The 20,695-nt window shown below is 46.3% G+C and overlaps 1 protein-coding gene across 7 annotated transcripts in view; it reads right to left on the bottom strand.

Annotated features, from left to right (window-relative positions):
• COBL (cordon-bleu WH2 repeat protein) overlaps positions 1–20,695 on the bottom strand; it is a 260,231-nt gene that overhangs the window by 157,459 nt on the left and 82,077 nt on the right. For all 7 annotated transcript variants that reach the window (XM_060157507.1, XM_060157506.1, XM_060157508.1 and 4 more), the window contains exons 2-4: positions 15,434–15,637; positions 4,035–4,245; positions 1,565–1,793 (exon numbers count right to left, since the gene is read on the bottom strand). In XM_060157507.1, coding sequence (XP_060013490.1) covers positions 1,565–1,793; positions 4,035–4,245; positions 15,434–15,637 — 644 coding nt within the window. The remainder of the gene's footprint in view (positions 1–1,564; positions 1,794–4,034; positions 4,246–15,433; positions 15,638–20,695) is intronic.

Below are 20,695 nucleotides of genomic sequence, written 5' to 3'. Positions count from 1 at the left end.
GCCGGGGTCCAGGACGAGGGTCCCCAGGAGGGTGCCCGAGGCAGTGCAGAGGAGGACTCAGGGGCTGGGGGACAGCTATTTCTCCGCGTGCAACAGCCTGCCCTGCCCTGCGCCGGGGTCAGAAGAGGGAGGTCCAGACTTAGGGCAGTTTCCGCTCTCTCCGCCTCACCCGTGTGCCCAGAAGACCCCCCACGGGCTTGCTGGGCCCACTCCTTAATGCAGAGGCTGGTTTCATACGCTTTTCCCAGGTATTAGATTCTACAGCTACCCTTCAAGATATTCCGATTGACTAGCACATAACAGAAATACTCGTTTGCAGAAGACTTTTCCTTTCACATGCTTAAATGTGGGGCAATTTTTCTTTTCTTGTCTTTCCTTCTCTTTTTCTGTCTTTCCAAATGAAAGCTCTGTTTCCAAAGATTCCCAGAAACCAAATTTAAATAGGGCTGATATAACGAGACAGACACACCGGCAACATCCGGGCCCGTGCAGCAGGTGCTGAGAATCATCTTCTCTGTGTTTTAAAAACATACCGGATAAAACACAAGATGCTTCAAATGCCAGAACACTTTTTTTTGAAGGAATAAATAGTTATGTTCTTGTACATGACTGAGCTAAAACCCTTTCTTGAATGTCAAATGAGACCCAGGGTCCAGAACCTTCAGGAGGAGATCTGGGGGAAGGGGAGGTTCCACTGTGACCATTACAGTTTGGTAATAAGAAAATACAGATTTTTTTAATTGGGAAAAATTTTTTAAAAACTGTAGAAAAACATGAAAACTTGAATATGTGTGTATTTTAAAAGCCCAACCTGGTCAATATTTGTGAAATAAAAGCCAACGGATATCAAATGAGCTCATTAAAATAGACACTTTTGTGAAGTCCATTTTAATAATTCTAAAGTCAAGGAATATTAACTATATATATATATATATATATTTTTTTTTTTTGGTCTCACAGTTGTTCAAATACAGTCAGCCCCTGTGTCAATCAGGGAACTCTGCTTACACAACAGTCTTTGTACCAACATTGGCCTCGAGGTGTCGCTCAAGCCAGAGCCTCTTACTAACTGTGATCTCAGGCTAGTACCACCTTCACGGGAGGAGAAGGATAGAGGGGGAGGGGAAGCAGCACGTGTTGTCTCCAGGAACTGAACTGCATTTGGGCAGGTTTAGGGAACAGCGCACTGCATTCTGCCACTGGTTTCGATTAGGAGCAACGTTTGAGACCTGGGAGTATTTAATGGCAACTGAAAAGGAAATCCAGGAGAATACGGTTCACACGTGGCTTCTGAGAAGTTCTTTTAGAGCAGAAGCGCCAGTATTCTCACCTTTCCCCTTTTTACGTATCTCATGGAAGCTCACGGGAGACAAGGGGTAACGAGCATGCTCACGACTGGGGGAAAGAGGTATAACTACAATCCATATACTGTATTTCCCGCCCACTCCCGTTCTGGTTTGGACAAAATTGGAGAGGCCTGCAAACGCCCATCCCCATCGCTCTGTGCTACGACGCATGCGCGGAGGGCCAGCGGCGCCGCGTCTGAGATGCTGGGTGGCCTCACCTCTCTTGTTGTCCCAGGCGTAGAGCTCCTTTATCCCCAGCTCGTTCAGGGACTTGGAGAGCTCCAGCTCCTCACCGGCCACGTTGTCCCTGAGGAGCACCACGTGCTCCGGGCTGACGTCGCACTTGGCGCAGATGACTGGGAGGATGCTCTGCAGGGGAACCTCGGGGCTCACGCGCACCACCGCCTTCTGTGTGCGCAGGTAGTTCACCACCAGGCGCACCGTCTTCTGGAAAACACGGCAGGCAGAATTCCGTGAGCGCATCTTTGCACAGCTGTGTTTATACTAGAATGGAGCAGGGCATGATTTTGTGTGGACCGGGTCTTTCTTCCAAAATTCAGTGGGTCGTGGGGGAAAGGGCACACTGAATAGGAATAGCAAATGCCTGGAAAAATGAATTTACCTTCCAATCTCTTTTGCTAATGAACAAACTGCTACCAACATGGGGAAATGGACAGCAGTGAGGGTCTCAATTTGGAATCTAATATACACACTGTCTTTCAAGGATTCTAAACAGACCTGAATGCAAGGCACTAATACGTTTCTTAAAGGGAAGTGGTTTGGAATTCTTGTGAACAATCCAATTTAAAGGAAGAAAAAAAAAACCCTCAGAAAACAAGACATCAAATTTTTGTTTAAGAAGACAAAATACCCACATAAATAGATTAATATCTAGTATCATATATTTATATGAATATTGACACATATACACTACACACATATGTATTTTAAGCTAGAAAAATATAACATACACTAGACATACAAATATAATAGGCATATAATAATAGACATCATAATCAGAAAAAAAATCAATTTGACTAAAGCTGATTATACATGTCTACAGATAAAGTGACGCGTCAAAAATGCAATAGGCTGAAGTCTCATGCAGTCAACTTCTGTTTGGTCTTTACTGATCACCCACATTGTTCTAAGATCCTGGGGAGTGGACACAGCAAATGTGTATTGAATAAAAAAAAACGGACTGAGATTTATCTCACCCCTTTCCAGTCTGAGTGCCAGGGTTTGATGAATTTTAGGAGGAAAAATGGAATCATGGATCTTTTCCATGCTTCTTAAACTGGAGTCATATATACACTTGGGCTCACCTGCCCCTGGGATTTGCAGCTGGGGTTCAAGACGGCAAGAAAAGCCACAGAATATAAATATAAAAAGGGTTTATTTCCTTAAACAGTGATTTTAATTGAAGAATTAGGGAAAACTCAAAGTATAGATACCACCAATTAAAAGTTATTAACCACCCAAACCTAGAGGACATGACCTGTTGGCCAAATTACCATGTTTAAAAGTAGGGAAATTTAGGGCTTCCCTGGTGGCGCAGTGGTTGGGAGTCTGCCTGCCGATGCAGGGGACGCGGGTTCGTGCCCCAGTCCGGGAAGATCCCACATGCCGCCGAGCGGCTGGGCCCGTGAGCCATGGCTGCTGGGCCTGCGCGTCCGGAGCCAGTGCTCCACAACGGGAAAAAAAAAAAAAGGGAAATTTATTAGGTATTACAATAATCTAAAAGAATGAAATAGCATTGCTTTCAACTGGAGGGGAAAGATCCACAGCAAAGCCTTATTAAAAAGTACAATAGGGCTTCCCTGGTGGCGCAGGGGTTGAGAGTCCGCCTGCCGATGCAGGGGACGCGGGTTCGTGCCCCGGTCCGGGAAGATCCCACATGCCGCGGAGCGGCTGGGCCCGTGAGCCATGGCCGCTGAGCCTGCGCGTCCGGAGCCTGTGCTCCGCAACGGGAGAGGCCGCGACAGTGAGAGGCCCGCGCACCGCAAAAAAAAAAATTACAATAAGCAGCCGGAGTTACCTTTAATCAATACTCAAAAGCCTGGAATCTATGCATAAAATATTATCCAAATTGCAATGAGTATTTCTGACATTAGTATTTCAAAAGGGAACCGCTTTCTGTTTTCCTCTCTCTAGGAAGCTGTTTACATCGTCTACATATTCCAACCTCTGCCGTGGACAGGAAGGCCTCCAGAACTCAGCTAGAACCTTTAGGACTAGGCCAAGAGGGTAGACATTGGCTACCTGTGGTTATTTCAATGAAAATTAAGACATGAAAAGTTGTTTTTCGATCACACTAGCTGCATTTCGCATGCTCAGCAGCTACATGTCATCAGTGGCTGTCACCTTGCCGAGGGCAGAATTATAGACCATTTCCATCTTTGCAGAAAGTTCTGGTGGATAGTTCTGCTCTAGACTGGCTCCTCTTCTCTGGTATGGAAAGGAGAAATGCTACACAACAAACATTATTCAATGCGTGAACTTCGGTCTCCTAAAGTAAACTCAGTTTAGGGTCTAACTTAGCCCACCACGCAAGTGGAAACCTCAACCACAGCGTGCGTTGCTTATACAGCAGGGGCTCCGCCGGCCTCTCCTCAGCAGCTCCAGCACCCTGGGTCACAGGGAACTGCATATGGCCTTATATGACAAAGGGTCCCTCGTGCTACTGACCTCAGGCACCTTAGCGGGGCCAGCCTTAACCTTCGCTTCAGGAACTTTTTCTTTCAGAAATACGGTATGCGCATTCAGGGTCCCAACCAAAGTATTTGGCTTAAAATTCAAAGGCTGTTGAGTTTCTGAAGACCGGATCTCCAAGGCATGGTTGGACGGGTTCAGGTGGTTCTGAAGGCAAAGTTCAACCAGTAGGTCCATCATCGCGTGGCTGAAAGAGAGAAACAAATCACGGTCATGGGGAATGTTTGCATTCTCCCTTCTGCTAGCTGAGTGGGTTAAGACAAATGAACCAGTGGGTGAATAAGCAAATTGGCCGTCAGTAGGAAGAAAGAAAACAGCTTCTCGTTAATTCCTCAAGCATGACTGCACAGTGATATCTTAACACTTTGAATACTAATAAACAACACTACTGAAAGCACCATCAGAATCAGAATAGCTGGGAAAATAGTTACATTTCTAGTTAAACCCATGGATATGTTGACCTGAATCCTATAAGGTCAGCACAAATGATATTAACATATGGGCATAAGGCATTAAATTTTCAGTTATTCACAAATATAGTGTATCTTAAACACTGAAATTTTAAGTTGAAGACAACAGCTTTCTCTTTAGCTAAAAAGTATGCTTTTTAAAGACCAAAAATGAAGAAAATTACCTTATTTGAATTTTTATAATTTCTAAATTTTAAAATTTTTAATAATTTTTATAATGTCTCCCATCACAGATCATTATTTACCAAGGGAGCCAAATAACAACTCAGCTTGTCCCAAAGAATGAAATAATCTCATTTCCATCACTTATATTCACCTGGTGGAATGTTTGTATATTTCAAGCTGACCTCTCTTTTCCTACACGTTTCCTGAGCAGTGCGGCATAAACACCTCACGAAAGCGTAGGTCCTCTCCTGCGATCTACTTCTTAATCAGGAACTGGCATGGCAATAATTTCAGGTCATAGCGATGCTTTCCTGGTGTCTGGCGCTCAGGGGTGTGTAGACCTGGGACTCATGGTGCACCTGTAAAGGCACAGGTGCCAGCTTCTGCCCACCATTCGGTCATCACTCACCTTGAGGGCTGTGAGCTGCGGGGGCCCTGACGCTGAACTGTGAAACCACAGGCAAAGCTGCAAAGTACCGTATTTCCCATTCACTTGTTAAAAATATCAGTAATATTCTAGTGGATACAGAACACTTCCCAGCCATCTCCATGGCAATACTTCCTCCCACCCGATATCCAGGAAGTAATTAGGTAACAGCCTATGTCTTAACCAGGGGACCCTGGAATCACCTGGGACGTTTAGGAGGCTCATCACCCCCCTGGCTCCTGGGGACTCTGAAAGGACACGCGGTGGGGACAGGGCAGCGCTAACCCTCACGTGGGCCACGCTGGTGGGCGTGCAGGCTAATGACGCTGTCAGCTCTGATTCCCTTGGCTCCGGGATAAAAATCATCTTTCTCTCAACGACAAGCATAATGCGTCAGAACAGGCAAGCAACATCACCAAAGACTCCAAGACACGAAACTCCATGGAAAAGCCTCAGCACAGAAAACAGACTTCTAACGATGCTAAAATAACGACCTGTTACTTGTTACCACGTACTATGTTTCCTCCATGGCCCAGAGCCATTCTGTGCAGGTCACACTGTTCCCACTTACCCTCACCAAGCCTGGGGGGTGGGGACCGTTATCACCCAGTTCCCATGAGGGGGTGGAGCTGGGGTTGGGACCCTGGTCCCATACGATGTTGACTGTCACTTCCCCTCTCTTATCTCCACCCACAGTCTACTGCCACCAAGTAAACCAAAAAGGATAAATTCTCCAACAAAGATTTGAATTAATCCTAGAATGTAAACCACAAAGGACACCAAAGCTAGTGATGTAACCTTCTGTTCTTCTAATTCAATAATTGGTAACATGTTTTTTTTGGGTTTTTTGTTTTTCTGTTTTGCGGTACGCGGGCCTCTCACTGTTGTGGCCTCTCCCGCTGCGGAGCACAGGCTCCGGACGCGCAGGCTCAGCGGCCATGGCGCACGGGCCCAGCTGCTCCGCGGCATGTGGGATCTTCCCGGACCGGGGCATGAACCCGTGTCCCCTGCATCAGCAGGCGGACTCTCAACCACTGCGCCACCAGGGAAGCCCTTGGTAACATGTTTGAAACATAACAGTTGACCTTCTGCAAGGGAGCAGGCCAGCTCTGGGGCTGGAGGGGTTTTCCTGCATCACAGAGAATAAACTCTCCTTGCCATTAAGGGAAGCTGGGACTTATTCTCGCGTGGACTCGCCGAGGAGTGATGTAGTACTTGGTTCCCGTCCGGATAAAGAATCGTACTTGGTTCCCGTCCGGATTAAGAATCTACCCTATGTATCGAGTGGATCTCCTCCGCAATTGGCCGATCGGCACCCACTCTGCTGCCCTCACTCTTCTGTGACCCTAACGTAGGACTCGGCTCTGCCCACCGAAAGCTCTTTAATGATGAAGCTGCAGTGACGTTTTCAACACTTGAGGGTGGAAGCGTTTCTCAACAAAATGTTTGGTGGGAGTAGGGAAGGGAAGGAATTCCCAAGCAGAAAATTCTATGATGCTGGAGGCCTATTTCCTCAAATTGACCATTTGGGGAAGGGGGAAGCACAAAAAAAACCAAACCACTGTAAGACCATGATAATAAAACTCAACACCATACCCGTCATGGTATGTGCTTAAACTGTTCAAAGGGCACAGAGGCCATTACCGCTTCAGCCAAAGGGACAGCATCTCTTCCCGGGGCTGGAACCCAAGCCAGGACAGAGGGTTTCTGCAGGAGAGCAAGGAGGTTTAGGAGATGCGGAGAACTCAGGCTTTGAGAGCTGTCTGTTCTGCAGGCCTCTCTCTGTGTCTACAGAGAGTGACAGACAGCCTAATGCAGACTGACCTGGGCCGCATCTAGGAAGCTGGATACACAGCACAAGGTCTGATGTGAGGACCTGGGTCCAGAAGCATGAGCTCATCTCGCGTTTCCTGCAGGGCCTCCCACTCGAGTGATTCCTCCCCAGGCCCATTTAAAGCATGATCTGAGGAACTACTTTCCAGCACAAGCGTTTCTGGACGGTGTCCTCAGAAAACGGGGTGAGAGTTGGCCGGCTTCTCTGACACTTCCATCGCACCATGGAAGTGGCTATTGGCTGGCATTTTAAGTCACCAAACTCCAAAACAGCCAGCCAGTTCTGTCTTTGATGCTACTGGAAAAAGTCACCCAGAAGGAAGAGGAAACCACAGCACCGTGGCAGCACCCGATGGCAGTCATGGAGGAACCGAGCTGCTGTCTGGTCCCCGGGGGTTTGGATTCACCGGACCTCAGCCTGCAGAGGATGCGAACTTCTAGCCAGGCATCCCTGCGTGCCCTCCACAGGGCCTCAGCAGGTCCCGGGGCCACACAGGAGAGGACTTTCCGGACACTGAAGGTGGCTGCCTGGTTATCCCTGCACACTCTCATTACCTCCTGAGCCGGACTCCCCAGGTGACTCCCACCCACCCACAGGAGTACCAGCACCGCCTCTGATCCGCTGGCCCTTTGATGAGGGGTCGGGCATCTTTCCCCCCAAAGCTGGTTTAATGAAGGGACTCCAGAGGCATCCTAGGGCCACCCTCACCACTGCTCAGACCTGCCTCTCTGCCCCGGTTTCCTCCTCGGTGAGGGCGAAAGGATTGTCCATCCGCCAGTGAGTCTTAAGTCACCCCTAAGTCACTGAGCACAGCGCCAGGCACATGGTGAGTGAGAAGTGTTTGCTGAATAAATGAGTGAATTGGATCCTGTCTTTGCTGTTTGTGGTTGTGTGTGATGAGACGTTTTCCCTGGCTCAGGGCAGAGCATCTCTGCCGGGATGTCGCTGGACTCCATCCGGCTCTCAGCAGGTAGCAAGATATACTCCTTTAAAGCAGCACCCTCAGGGGATTGCCCCATAGAGTTTCCTACAAAGAACACTAGGCAATCAGACACTCTCAGAGTGTCGAGAAAGACTCAGGTGGATTAAAGAAACTGCCTACACCATCATCGCTAAGGACCCCAAGCACGCCCTCTGGTCTCAGTGGTCCCCCTGTATGAATGATGCTGTGGACAAAATCATCTCCCCCCACATTCACATTGATCCCCCAACTCCCAGTGTGACCGTGTCTGGACATTGGGCCTCTAAGGACGCAATAAGGGTTAAATGAGGTCATAAGGGTGGGCGCTAATCTGATGGGATTTGTGTCCTCAGAAGAAGGGACACAGAGAGCTCGCTCTCCCTGTAACCCCACCAAGAGGAGGTCGTGTGAGCACAGAGCAGGACAGTGGCCGCCTAGGACCAGGAAGAGGTCTCAGCATGAAATCACCTGCCGTCACCTTGACCTTGGGCTTCCAGCCTCCAGATTGTGGGGAGTCAATGTCTGTGTTCAGGATGCCCCGTCTGTGGCATTTTTAAGACCGCCTGAACTAAGACAAAGACAGACACCATTATCAGGGTCTCTGCCTCCCTCTCTGTAATCCCAAGTTCAAGGGAAGAGTAAAAGGTAGTAACAAAGAGGACTGGTTACCCCAAACCACAGTAACAGGGGTGGTGGGTGGGCAATGACACTGATCTTTGGGGTTTCTCTCCATTGCTCCTCAAATATCCTTTTTGTTCCAACTTTTTTTTTTTTTTTTTCCTGCAGTACGCGGGCCTCTCACTGCTGTGGCCTCTCCCGTTGCGGAGCACAGGCTCCTGACGTGCAGGCTCAGCGGCCATGGCTCACGGGCCCAGCCGCTCCGCGGCATGTGGGATCTTCCCGGAGCGGGGCACGAACCCGTGTCCCCTGCATCGGCAGGTGGACTCTCAACCACTGCGCCACCAGGGAAGCCCTTGTTCCAACTTTTTAATCTCTGTTCCCCGAATGAATCTTAAGTGCTCCCAATGTAAGGATGAAATTTATTTTTCGGCATTTGTTTGTTTTTTAGGCGCAAAAACGTCTTTTATACAGTATCTAAGCTTCCTTTGCTCACTCATTCACCCATTCACTTAGACATTAGGTCCTACTGTGTGCCCAGCTGTGGGGATTCAAAGGAAATAAAATACAGCTCTAATTCTCATTTGGTCTATCCGAAAGGTTTCACATTTTTAAGGGTGATTAAAAGAACATGCAGATTGCAGCCTTCCTTGAGCATTACACATTCAAAAATTCAATAGTGAACATATCTACAGGTAATTTCTGCCCATCCTGAGCAACTTCGGTATTACTTCTGCAGTACTTGACATCAAGAGCACAAAGAAAACAGATGGGAATAATTTCAAATTTTATCCTTCACTTTGGGTATTTATCGATTACGTTATAATGATACTTCAAACTTAAAGAGAAAGATAACTTGGGTTTAAATGTAAACAAAACACTATTCTTACAGCAGAAAAAGGGATTTCCCTCCTCTATTAAGTTATTTTTAAGTTATTAAATTTATTTTTAAATTTAGAAAGTGAGTAGAATTTTTCTAGCTCTTTCTTTAAAAAATATTACTTTACAAATATGTGGAGATTTCCAAAAAATGGTTTGCGTGAGTCGGTGGCTTCAATAAGAAGAACCTGGTCTTCTTTCAGGTGTGGTTCTTTTTGAAATCCTGGCAGAGCGCTGGACAGGTCGAGGAACAGCCCAGGCCAATCCTGCGCTCCCCAAATGCAGAGGGCACGTGGGGATCAGGCTGTCTGGGGACCACATGGGAGTCAGAGAGGCCAAGTCCCATTTCCGTCCGGCAGCGCTGACGGATGGACCTCTTCCTTCTCCAAGGGAGGGCGCTTCCATCTAAATCACAAAGCTTGCCTTGGCCAGGCCGTTGGGGCTCACTGAGATGCTTACACTCACCTACAACTCCCTCTTGCTGCCATCGTGCCGGCGAGACCCTGGGCTCACTCTCGGGGATCCCGAGCTCACCCGGATACGCTGACGTCTGGCAGAGCCATGGCACGCACGGCAGCAGGGGTTCTCAGAGTCTAACACGTGTTCCGAAAGTTCAAGCGTGTTCAAGCCCAGATCGCTGGTCCCACCCCGGGGTTTCTGATTCACTCGGTCTGGGCAGGAAATTTGCATTTCTCAGAAGTTCCCAGGTGATGCGGCGGCTCTTGGTCTCGGGCCACGCTGAAAAACTACTGTACCCTCGGTACTCATGAAATGAGCATTCAGTACCTAGCAATGACTGGATTAAAAGGTGCCACAGTGTCCACTGTACAAATCACGTTAAGGTCGCTACTTCCAGATATAACGTTAAAACAATCTGCGTGCACTGTCAAATCGTAGACTGGTTGAATGGGCCTAGGTTCTCGTGCGGGATCGAGGCCAGCAGGTGGCCCGAGACCTGGGTAGGGCAGACCCTGGTGTTACAGAGTCAGAGCAAGTCCAGTGTGGCAGCTTCACCTGGTAACACAGAAGCGGGACAAGGCAGGATGCTAGCAGGGCCTGCCCAGAGTGGGTCTGTTGCCCAGAGGCTGGGCTCTGGGATTGAGGCCAGGGTCACGGGCAAAAATCCAGTCCTATGGCCGCTTAGGTCCCGAGCCCATCAACGAGGCACGGGGGAACAGGCCGCAGCAAAATGACCAGGGGGGCCTGCGTCTCAGGCACACGTCAGAAGCCCGGTCATCGGGACGACGGCACCAAATCAGAGAGCTGGTCACATCCTCACAAAACCGAAATGTCACCGGGGCCAGGCAGCTGCCCCAGCCTGCAGGGGGTCTGAGTATGTGACCAGGGAGAGAGGGAGTTATGCCGATTGGAGGGACATGCCTTCTCCAAAGGCGTTCGACTTGTAAAACTGTTTAAAACACACTGCTAGTTGGAACACCTTGACCTGGAGAGAGGGATTTCAGAGGCTGGAGCTTGACAGGTATCCTCGCTGCATGGGATGTCGTGAGCGGCTGTCTGGACAGGTGTGGACGGGCCATCTCAAAAGGCGGTGCCTTCTGGTTAGGTTCTGACCACAGAAACTTGTGTCTTCCTTAACTCCAACCTCAGCATCTTTGACCTCTATCTTGGAGGTCATCTGACTTGAGAATCTAGAGCCTCCTGTATCCAGGTCATACGGGAGCAGGTTTTTCTGTATGCTTCTCACTTGGCAGGTAAGTCAACCAGCCCCCTGGGGGACCTGAAACACAGCCTGGATGGCTTTAAAGTTCCCTGTCAGTGCTTATTTTTAAAATGCACGTAACATTTGCATGCTACCTTTAATGTAGAACTATTGTTCACTGTGTGTGAGTTAAATGAACGTTCAGATGCACCAGCTTTCTCCTGACTTGCCTAGCGCTGGGGTGGAACCTTGCATCCCCAGAGGCACGTGCAGTCTTGTCAGCGGCAAGTGGAGCCGTAGGATGGCTTCCAGGATACACGCTGGGACCCGGCCAGCCCTCGTGTCCAGGCCGCGCATCTCCCCTTCTCAATCCGGGTTCCAGCAGCAGTACACTTCCGCCTTCTTGCACAAACTGGTCCTTTTGCAAATGCTATTTATTTCCTTCTATTTGCTGGGATGTCCTCCTCCCAGTGTCTCATGAAAGCTAAGTGTTCAATATGTATTTTGCTCAATGAATAAATGATCATTTTCATTTTTTTTAGTCTATCGGGATCCCACAAAAGGAGACTGCCTCTCGGGAGGATGGGTTTAGCACCACATCCAAAACCGTAACAGCACCTTTTCACAGGATAAGCAAGGAGTTGATAATCGATGGTCTGCCCCTTAACCAGGCTATTTCCTCACAGGAAAGATTCTTATAAAGAAACTTAGTAACTGGAGGCTGTTGATGAAAATTAAGGGATTTTTAAGGCAGTGAAAATACTCTGCGTGATACTAGAATGGTGGATACGTGCCATGATACATCTGTCCAGACCCAGAGAATGTAAAACACCGTGACTGAACCCTGACGTAAGCCATGGGCTTTGGGTGATGATGACGTGTCAGTGTAGGTTCATCAATTAGAACAGAGGTACCACTCTGGCGGGGGAGGTGGATAACGGGGCAGGTTGGGTGTATATAGGGGCAGGGGTATATGGGAAATATCACTGCTTTCCTCTCAATTTTGCTGTGAACTTAAAACTGCTCTGAAAAAGAAAGTCTTTTAAAAAACAGTATCCTTTAAGTGAAAATGTAAATCAAGTTAAACCAAGCCTATTATTTGGAGAATGGTCCTCTTCTGGCAGCATCCCCAGCATCAAAACTGCCCTTTCCAGCTTCACCCCCTTCACACACTGGTGCTGGAGAAGAACCAGCTTCCTTCAGGCCCTGGAGCCACGAGCTCACAGGGAGCAGGGTTCAGGCCACGGGGCCTTGCTGAAGCTGCAAGCCAACCACACACCTGCTTTCTCTGTAGGGGGCGTGGCCAGCACCTTGATGGGCAGGGGATGGAGGACAGACCAGGGTTGGGCTCGCGCACCCCTCCCCTCCCCTTCATCTCGGAACAGGTGAACTCTCTCCAGAAGGGATTCGGAGGACGATACCTGTGCCGTGGGAGTCCTGTGTTGTTTTACAAGGCCGGGAACCTGCAAATCCATGCACGGTTGTAGACTTGGCTATTATAAATGGGGTCTGACCGCCCACAGAGGCAGGACTGAACATTGAGAGAGATTTCCTCTCTCCTGCAAGGGAAATGCTTGCCTTCTCCTGTCCTGGGCCCCTCGGGCTCGCATGTCAACTGGACGTGAGTTAATTTACCACATCAGAATGACACGGACCCAAATCTCGATTGCTTGACGCCATCTATGAAGCTCCCTTTTGGCAAAGGGCATTTTCTCTTCAAAGCCCTTCTCTTTACTTGTCCCCCAGTTAGAGTGATGGGACCAGCGGTCTCCTGGCAGTGGCCCTGAGCAGTGCTGGTAGCACCCTTCCTAAAAGGGCACCAGAGCTTCTTCCTTAAGAAAGTTCCAGAACACCCGTTCCCATGTCTCATCTAAGAACATACTGAGACTTTTACTTACATTTCTAAATCCAAAGGAAACTTTAAAACAAGAGAGAAAGAAAAATCACTGTCATATGCAGAATGGAATCATCAGACTCCAAGTACTAATGTGTTTTCCTTGTGAGAATCTTTCATGTTTGGAAAGGTAGTTAAGGTGCTGACTGTAAATTATAAACGACTTGCTTATCCTGCGGAAAGGTGGACACGTTCTCTGATAAAATGGAAGAGAGAAACCACACTGATAAACGATTAGTAGATCTGGTTTCAGCAAGGGTCAGGAATGTGACTTGGGCCCACTCTTGTATTATTGAAGAGCAGGACACATAAAACCAATTCCCAAAGCAAGAAGCTGCAGCGTCAGCAAGTTGCAAGCCGCTAAGGGAGCCCACAGGTTGCTGCAGGAAACCCTTGGGGAAGGGATGAGTATTTACCTCTTAGAAAAGAGAAAAGTATTTTAATACTTAATCTCTACAGCTGAACCTATTCTCACAGCCGCATTGCAAAATGGCACAGTGATAACTTCTACTCTGAAAGAAAAAGAAAATTAAAATTGGAAGAATGTGTTCAGTTTGAAAACATTTTTCAAAATAATATTTTTAATTTACAAGTGGTCATTCTATCTCTCCTCATGCACTTGTAAGATCGGACCTGTGTATTATTTAAGACACGACCCATGAGTCCATTTTCTTAAAAGGTATGTAACTAGACAAAGAAGCCATGGTTTCACAGGTGTATACTTAGCCACAAACTCAAGCTGTACACATGAAATATGGACAGTTTTTATATGTTAATCGCACTTCACTAAAGTGTTTATTTATAAATGTAACTAGAAATTGGGCCAAAAATATAAGAATGGTGAGTCAACTGTAATACAGTCACTAATAAAATTACACTCGTCTGTTAAAGTAGTTGGTAAACCTATGCTAATATGGCCTGCTTCTCAAGTTAAAGTTAAGTGGGAAAAGCGTATGTAGAACAAAGACCCCTCTGTAAAACAAGAAATACAGACACTTTAGAAACCTGAATATCTCTTGCGTGAACCCTGCCCACAGGAGCTACTGCCTTCTGTGGGCGCTAGGCCACAGGGATCAAGGTAAGTCCTAACTTTGGGGTCCAGAGCCTTCTGCTGGTGGGGTGGTGGCCACAAGGAGAAGCCCCACAGAGGAGCACACCCTGGTGCACCCTGCTGGGAACACTCTGGAAAGCTGCTTGGCACCCCTTTTAGAGTTGAAGATGTTGTATCCTAGGTACATCTCAATGCCTGGAGAAACATTCCTTAACTTTTTGTACACACAGCCCATAAAATAATTTTTAAAACTTATGTACCCCTTTGCCAGTAAATTGTCACCTGGAATTTTCCTGATAAAATTTAATAGTTGCAAAGGATGTAATATCAGGTAGAATCAGAATACTAAGATTTTAACATAAAACTGTTGTATCACTATTTTCAATGTACCCACGAGAATAAAAACACCCAGAGTGATGTGATTTCCACCATTATCCATTTTTAAAAGACTCGAGCAAACTTTTTTTAAGATTTAAATATTTCAGATCATTTCTTACCTTCCTTGGCTTCCTGGAAATACGACTCCCATTCACTCCTGCCTCAGAATTATACAAAACTATTTTTATGCTTGAATGTTTTTATAATTGATCACTCTATCATATTCTGCACAATAAAATGTCTAAACATGTAAATGGAATTGTTTTCTGTGATTTTGTTAAAACTTTTTATTATGGATTGAGCTACTAACAGTAGTGCGGAATTGCTCAAACAGTATAATTACGATCTATTTTGATAAGTATCAAACATCAAGTTAGAAATTCTATCGGTAATAACACCCTTCAAACTCTTAGTGGAGTATTACCAGTGCTTCCATCCTGCCTCTTACGGCTGGGAAGGGACGGGAAGAAGAACCAGCATGTGAGCTCGGCCACAGGTACCTTCGTAGGCAGATCAGCTCCAAATGAGGGTGCGGGTGGGAATCGAGGGTCTGGAAATTGATTCCCATCAGTGTCAACTCCACGGGTCGGATTTTATTCCTTAATCTAAACCTGCATTGTTTCCATTCGGAAGACTGATAACTGACGGTACTCATACTTCCGAGAGTCAGTCCGTAAGTGGACCCGAGGATGGTCACTCGGGGGGCTGCCCCCGGGCTGTGCAACTTCAGGGCCAAGGATGCCGGCCCCACCTGTGGTGGTGGTCACCTACTCGGAGGTGCTTATGGGCCTGAGAGCCCCCTTCCTTCTGAGCCCACCTCTAACGGGAGTGAGCTGCAGTCCTAAGGATGAGGGTGTGCGTGGTGGCCCAGCTGGCATGCAGCCGGGCCGCCTGCGACACTGCAGGTTGTCTCTAGGCCCAGATTTACACCCCAAGGCCCTGGTCCAGCCCAACGAGGGAGGATGAGCCCACTCCTCAGGTCTCGGTGGATCTGCAAACTGGACGGCAGAGCCCTCCTCGCCGCACCCAGGCCCTTACCTCCCGTTGACCACACTCTTCTTCTCCAGCCCGCTAGGCAGCACCACGGTCATGGCCACCACCCTGCCGTCCAGCGTCTCCTTCCTGCTGAGCAGGTTCTGCGGGGGACTGGGGGACGCATCGCGGGAAGATCTCTGTCCTCTGTGCACGTTGGGGGTGGTGGGCCCCCCAGGAGGGGGCGGAGCACGAGCCTTCATCTTCCTCCTTGAAAGGTGAGAACAAGAAGGACTGAATGAGGTGGCAGCTTCCAACCCAAAGTTAGCAAATCACTTGTCGATGGCCAGCAGGTCCTAAGGACCTTTCCTCCTAATTGTCCATCTTATAAGTGCTTAAGGCCTTCTGAGTTGCACAAACTTTTAAAAATCAATATATTACAACAAGGACCTACTGCATAGCACTGGGAACTATATTCAGTATCTTGTAATAACCTAAAATGGAAAAGAATCTGAAAAAGAATATATATATATATATATATACACACACACACATATACGTGTATGTGTGTGTATAACTGAATCACTTTGCTGTACACCTGAAACATTGTAAATCAACTCTACTTCAATTAAAAAAATCAATATATTAGCCCTCTTCAACATAGAGAAAATGGACAACTAAGAAAAGTAGAGGATGCATCATTTTTTTTAATTGAAGTAGAGTTGATTTACAATGTTGTGTTAATTTCTGCTGTACAGCAAAGTGATTCAGTGATATGTATATATACATTCCTTTTTTATATTCTTTCCATTATGGTTTATCACAAGATATTGAATATCGTTCCCTGTGCTATGCAGTAGGACCTTGCTGTTGATCTATTCTATATATAAAAGCTTGCATCTGCTAATCCCAAACTCCCACTCCATCCCTCCCCCACCCCCTCCCCCTTGGCAACCGCCAGTCTATGGTCTATGGAGGACGCATTTTTGAAAGTAAGTGTTCCTGGAAAGAAACAGCCTAAAATGTGTTCCCCTCCTGGGAGTGGGCTGGGGCAGCAGAGTCTGCTTGGACCAGTCCTTTCTGAACCATTGACTGGGTTACAGATCCCAGCTAATTAAGGGGTCTGCATTGCTCTAGCTGAAAGCGCTGGATCCACAACCAGCTGAGAATCTGGAGCCCATGAGTCCACGGTATTGAGGATGCAACAGGACTACATCAGGAGGTACTAAATAAGCCAGAAAATCCACCAGACCAACACCCACAGACACGGGCGCTGTGGACGGAGGTGGCAGTTTAGTGGCAGGGGCTACAAGTGATGGTATTTTAACACGACACCTGCTCCCCCTCTGTTTTCACCTTATTTCCGACTGTGCTTTGAATTCTCAATTCACCTTGTAGATTTCTAAACACCTGTCAATAAATCACCCACTCTGACAAACATTTTTAGAAATTCTTGTCTCCTCCACATTATTCAGGGGAGGCAACGGACCTTACTTTGTGTAGGTGTTTTATTTTATATTTAGGTACATCGGTGTTTTATGTACAAGTACATATATGTATACGTATGTGCATGTGCATATGATGTGTATGTTTATGTGTATGTATATACATGCACACATTTATTTATATGTTTCTTATTTATATATAAGAATCTTATTTTACAGAGGCCCTGGGCATTATATAACAAGAAATGGCATTTACTCAGCATCAGGACCTATGCTAATAATACGCTTAGGAAGCTCACTTCATTGAAAATATTTTGCAGTTGAGAACACTGAGTGTCAGTAAGATCCTAGCTCCCCCGAAGCCCGGAGCAGGGATGCAGAACAGGTGTGTCTGGCTCCCAGGGCCTTGCCCCTCCCCACCTCGCTGTGCTCCCGCCTGCCCTCTTCCAGAGCGAGGAGCCACAGAGAGGCCACGTGAGCCCTCAACGTTGAACTTCTCCTGCAGAGCAATGTGCTGGGGCACTCTGGCCCAAAGCATCAGACACCAGCATTCCATTTCTAGGAATTTATCCTAAAGAAACAACCCCACAGGAATGCATTGTGGGAGGTTCAAAGATACTCAGTACAATGCAATTTATAATGGCAAACGTATGTAAGATATTCTAACCACAGGTCAGAAAGAGAGAATTTCAATAAATGATGGTACTAAAACAATGTTATACCAGTACTGGTTAAATATACTTTTTAAAAGCAATTTTTATTTTATATTTGACTATAGTTGATTTACAATGCTGTATTGGTTTCAGGTATACAGCAAAGTGTTTCAGTTATACATATATATATATATATATATATTCTTTTTCAAATTCTTTTTCTATTTAGGTTATTAAGAAGAATCAATATTGTCAAAATGATTATACTACCCAAGGCAACCTACAGATTCAATGCAATCCCTATCAAATTACCAGTGGCATTTTTCACAGAACTATAACAAATAATTTTAAAATTTGTATGGAGACACAAAAGACCCCAAATAGCCAAAGCAATCTTGAGAAAGAAAAACAGAGCTGGAGGAATCTGGTTCTCTGACCTCAGACTATACTACAAAGCTCAGTAATCAAAACAGTATGGGGCTTCCCTGGTGGCGCAGTGGTTAAGAATCCGCCTGCCAATGCAGGGGACACGGGTTTGAGCCCTGGTCCGGGAAGATCCCACATGCCGCAGAGCAACTAAGCCCGTGCACTACAACTACTGAGCCTGTGCTCCAGAGCCCGAGAGCCACAACTCCCGAAGCCCGGACGCCTGGAGCCCGGGCGCCTAGAGCCTGTGCTCTGCAGCAAGAGAAGCCACTACAATGAGAAGCCTGCGCACCACAAGGAAGAGTAGCCCTCGCTCACCTCAACTAGAGAAAGCCCACGTGCAGCAAGGAAGACCCAAGGCAGCCAAAAGTAAATAAATAAAATTAAAAAAAAAAAAAAAAAAAAAAACAGTGTGATACTGGCACAAAAAAACAGAAATATAGACCAATGGAACAGGATAGAAAGCCCAGAGATAAACCCACACACCTATGGTCAATTAATCTACAACAAAGGAGGCAAGACTATACAATGGAGAAAAGACAGTCTCTTCAATAAATGGTGCTGGAAAAACTGGACAGCTACATGTAAAAGAATAAATATATTTTAAATGTATATAAGTTGATGTTCCAAAATGCTCAATACAGACATTTTAAGAAAACAAACTTTGAAATATTATTTGTTTTGAGAAATACCGTTTATAAGAGAAGTATGCATTACAGCAATAGATCACAAAATAGTCTAGAAAGACAAGGCAAAGAATTAGTAACAATGGTCTCTGGGTGATGGGTACCATGACATTTGTTTTGCTATTTTCACTTCTATGCATTTCCTAATTTTTTCTATAATATCACCTCTCTATGCATTAGTTGTAAAATGAAAGAGGTCATTTAAAGTGGGGAAAAACAGCAAATAGGGTTCAGATGAGGCCTCAAACCATCACTGTTCACTTCACTGGCCAACACAAGACTTAGGAATGACACCTGGGTTTCATCCTCTACCCTGATAAGTAGACATAAATTAATTCTCTTTTTTCTTATTAAAAACCTTATACCTACATCATATTTTTTATAATTTTTATGCTTTATTCTTATTCATTATATATTTTTTCCTTTAAACTTATAGAAATAAAGATGAAGTAGGAAACATATATTGCACTGGTCTAAGGACTGTGTAGTATTAATTCATTTATTCCTCACAATAACACTGTGAGGAGGTACTGCCATTCCCGTTTTATAGATAAGGAGTCTGGGCACACCTTTCTCAGATTACAGACAATTTGTTTCCAGAGCCTGAAGTTTTAACCAGTGCATCCTTCAACCTCTATTAGGAAGACCAGATATCGGCCCATTATACTGATAGAAAAGTCAAGGCAGAGAGACTGGTTATGTGTTCCTTCATTAATCAACCATAGGTCTCGGCTAGAAGCCCAGTCTCTGAGCAGTCCACCTGCCATTAGCATTACCTCCCAGAAGCACTTTCAGGAAAAAATCATTTTTAGGAAATAAATATACTTTCCAAGTAAACTACATTTTATTTCTGGGTACTAATAAAGCTGGCTTTACAATGGAATATTACTCAGCCATAAAAAAGAATGAAATAATGCCATTTGCAGCAACATGGATGAACCTAGAAATTATCATACTAAGTGAAGTAAGTCAGACAAAGACAAATATCATATGATATCACTTCTATGTGGAATCTAAAATATGATGCAAATGAACTTATCTATGAAACAGAAACAGACTGACAGACAGAGAACAGTCTTGTGGTTACCAAAGGGGAAAGGTGAGGGGAGGGGTAAATTAGGAGGTTGGGATTAACATATACACACTAATATATATAAATAGATAAACAACAAGGATTTACTCTATAGCACAGGGAACTATACTCAATACTCTGCAATAACCTAAATGACAAAAGAATCTGAAAAAGAATAGATATATGTATATGTATAACTGAACCACTTTGCTGTACACCTGAAACTAACACAAGATTGTAAATCAACTATATCCCAATAAAAAAAGAAAAAAACCTGGAGTGAAGGCTTGAACTCCTTCAGAACACGCTGAATAGAAAAGGAAGCATTTGTTCATTCAGCCAGCACTGCGATGGGGGCAAAAGAGGCAGAAGAAATGTCTACTGCCCCAGATTTTTCCAAATAAATGCTGTCCCCACCACCCAGAGTCAGCTTTGGGACACAGTTTCCATCCCCACCTCCTCCCCATGCCTACTGCTGTACCCCCAAGCCCTCATCACTAACGTCTGCACAAATGCAGTCTCTTCCTACACCCCAGCCTCCTGCCACCCAATCCTACTGTGACCCCCTCACTCCACAAACACGCACTGAGCGCCACCATGGATGCCCTTCATCTTCTCACGCTTTGCTCTGTACATACATCCCCGGCCACACAGAGACCAAGACGCTCCCTGCGGCCACACAGAAACCACGATGCTCCCTGCGGGCTGCACGGATGCCCAGGAAGGCTTCTCTGGGTCCAGTGCTGTGTCATGTGCCCATGTGTGAGTGCACATGTGTGCATGTGTCAGTTGGCCAACACTGAAAAAACTAGAATGTTTCACAAGAACACAGTGACTTTCTGGCTTCTTTTGAAAAACTTAAAAATCAGAGCTCTGATTGGGCTCTGAACACCTTCGCAGCAAAACCCAGCTGTGTGTGGCCATCTGGACCCGTAGACCCCGGGCCACCACACACCTGCCCCCGTGCAGCCGTCACAGCATCCGAACCACAGCGGTGCCTGAAAATCAGGGCTCTCCACGGACCCTCAGCCCCGACCCCTCTTGGA

Source organism: Lagenorhynchus albirostris, chromosome 8 (assembly GCF_949774975.1).
Source record: "Lagenorhynchus albirostris chromosome 8, mLagAlb1.1, whole genome shotgun sequence".
In the NCBI taxonomy this organism is placed as follows: Eukaryota; Metazoa; Chordata; class Mammalia; order Artiodactyla; family Delphinidae; genus Lagenorhynchus; species Lagenorhynchus albirostris.
The sequence above is the reverse complement of the archived record's forward strand: the minus strand, read 5'-3'. Positions and strand labels throughout refer to the sequence as shown.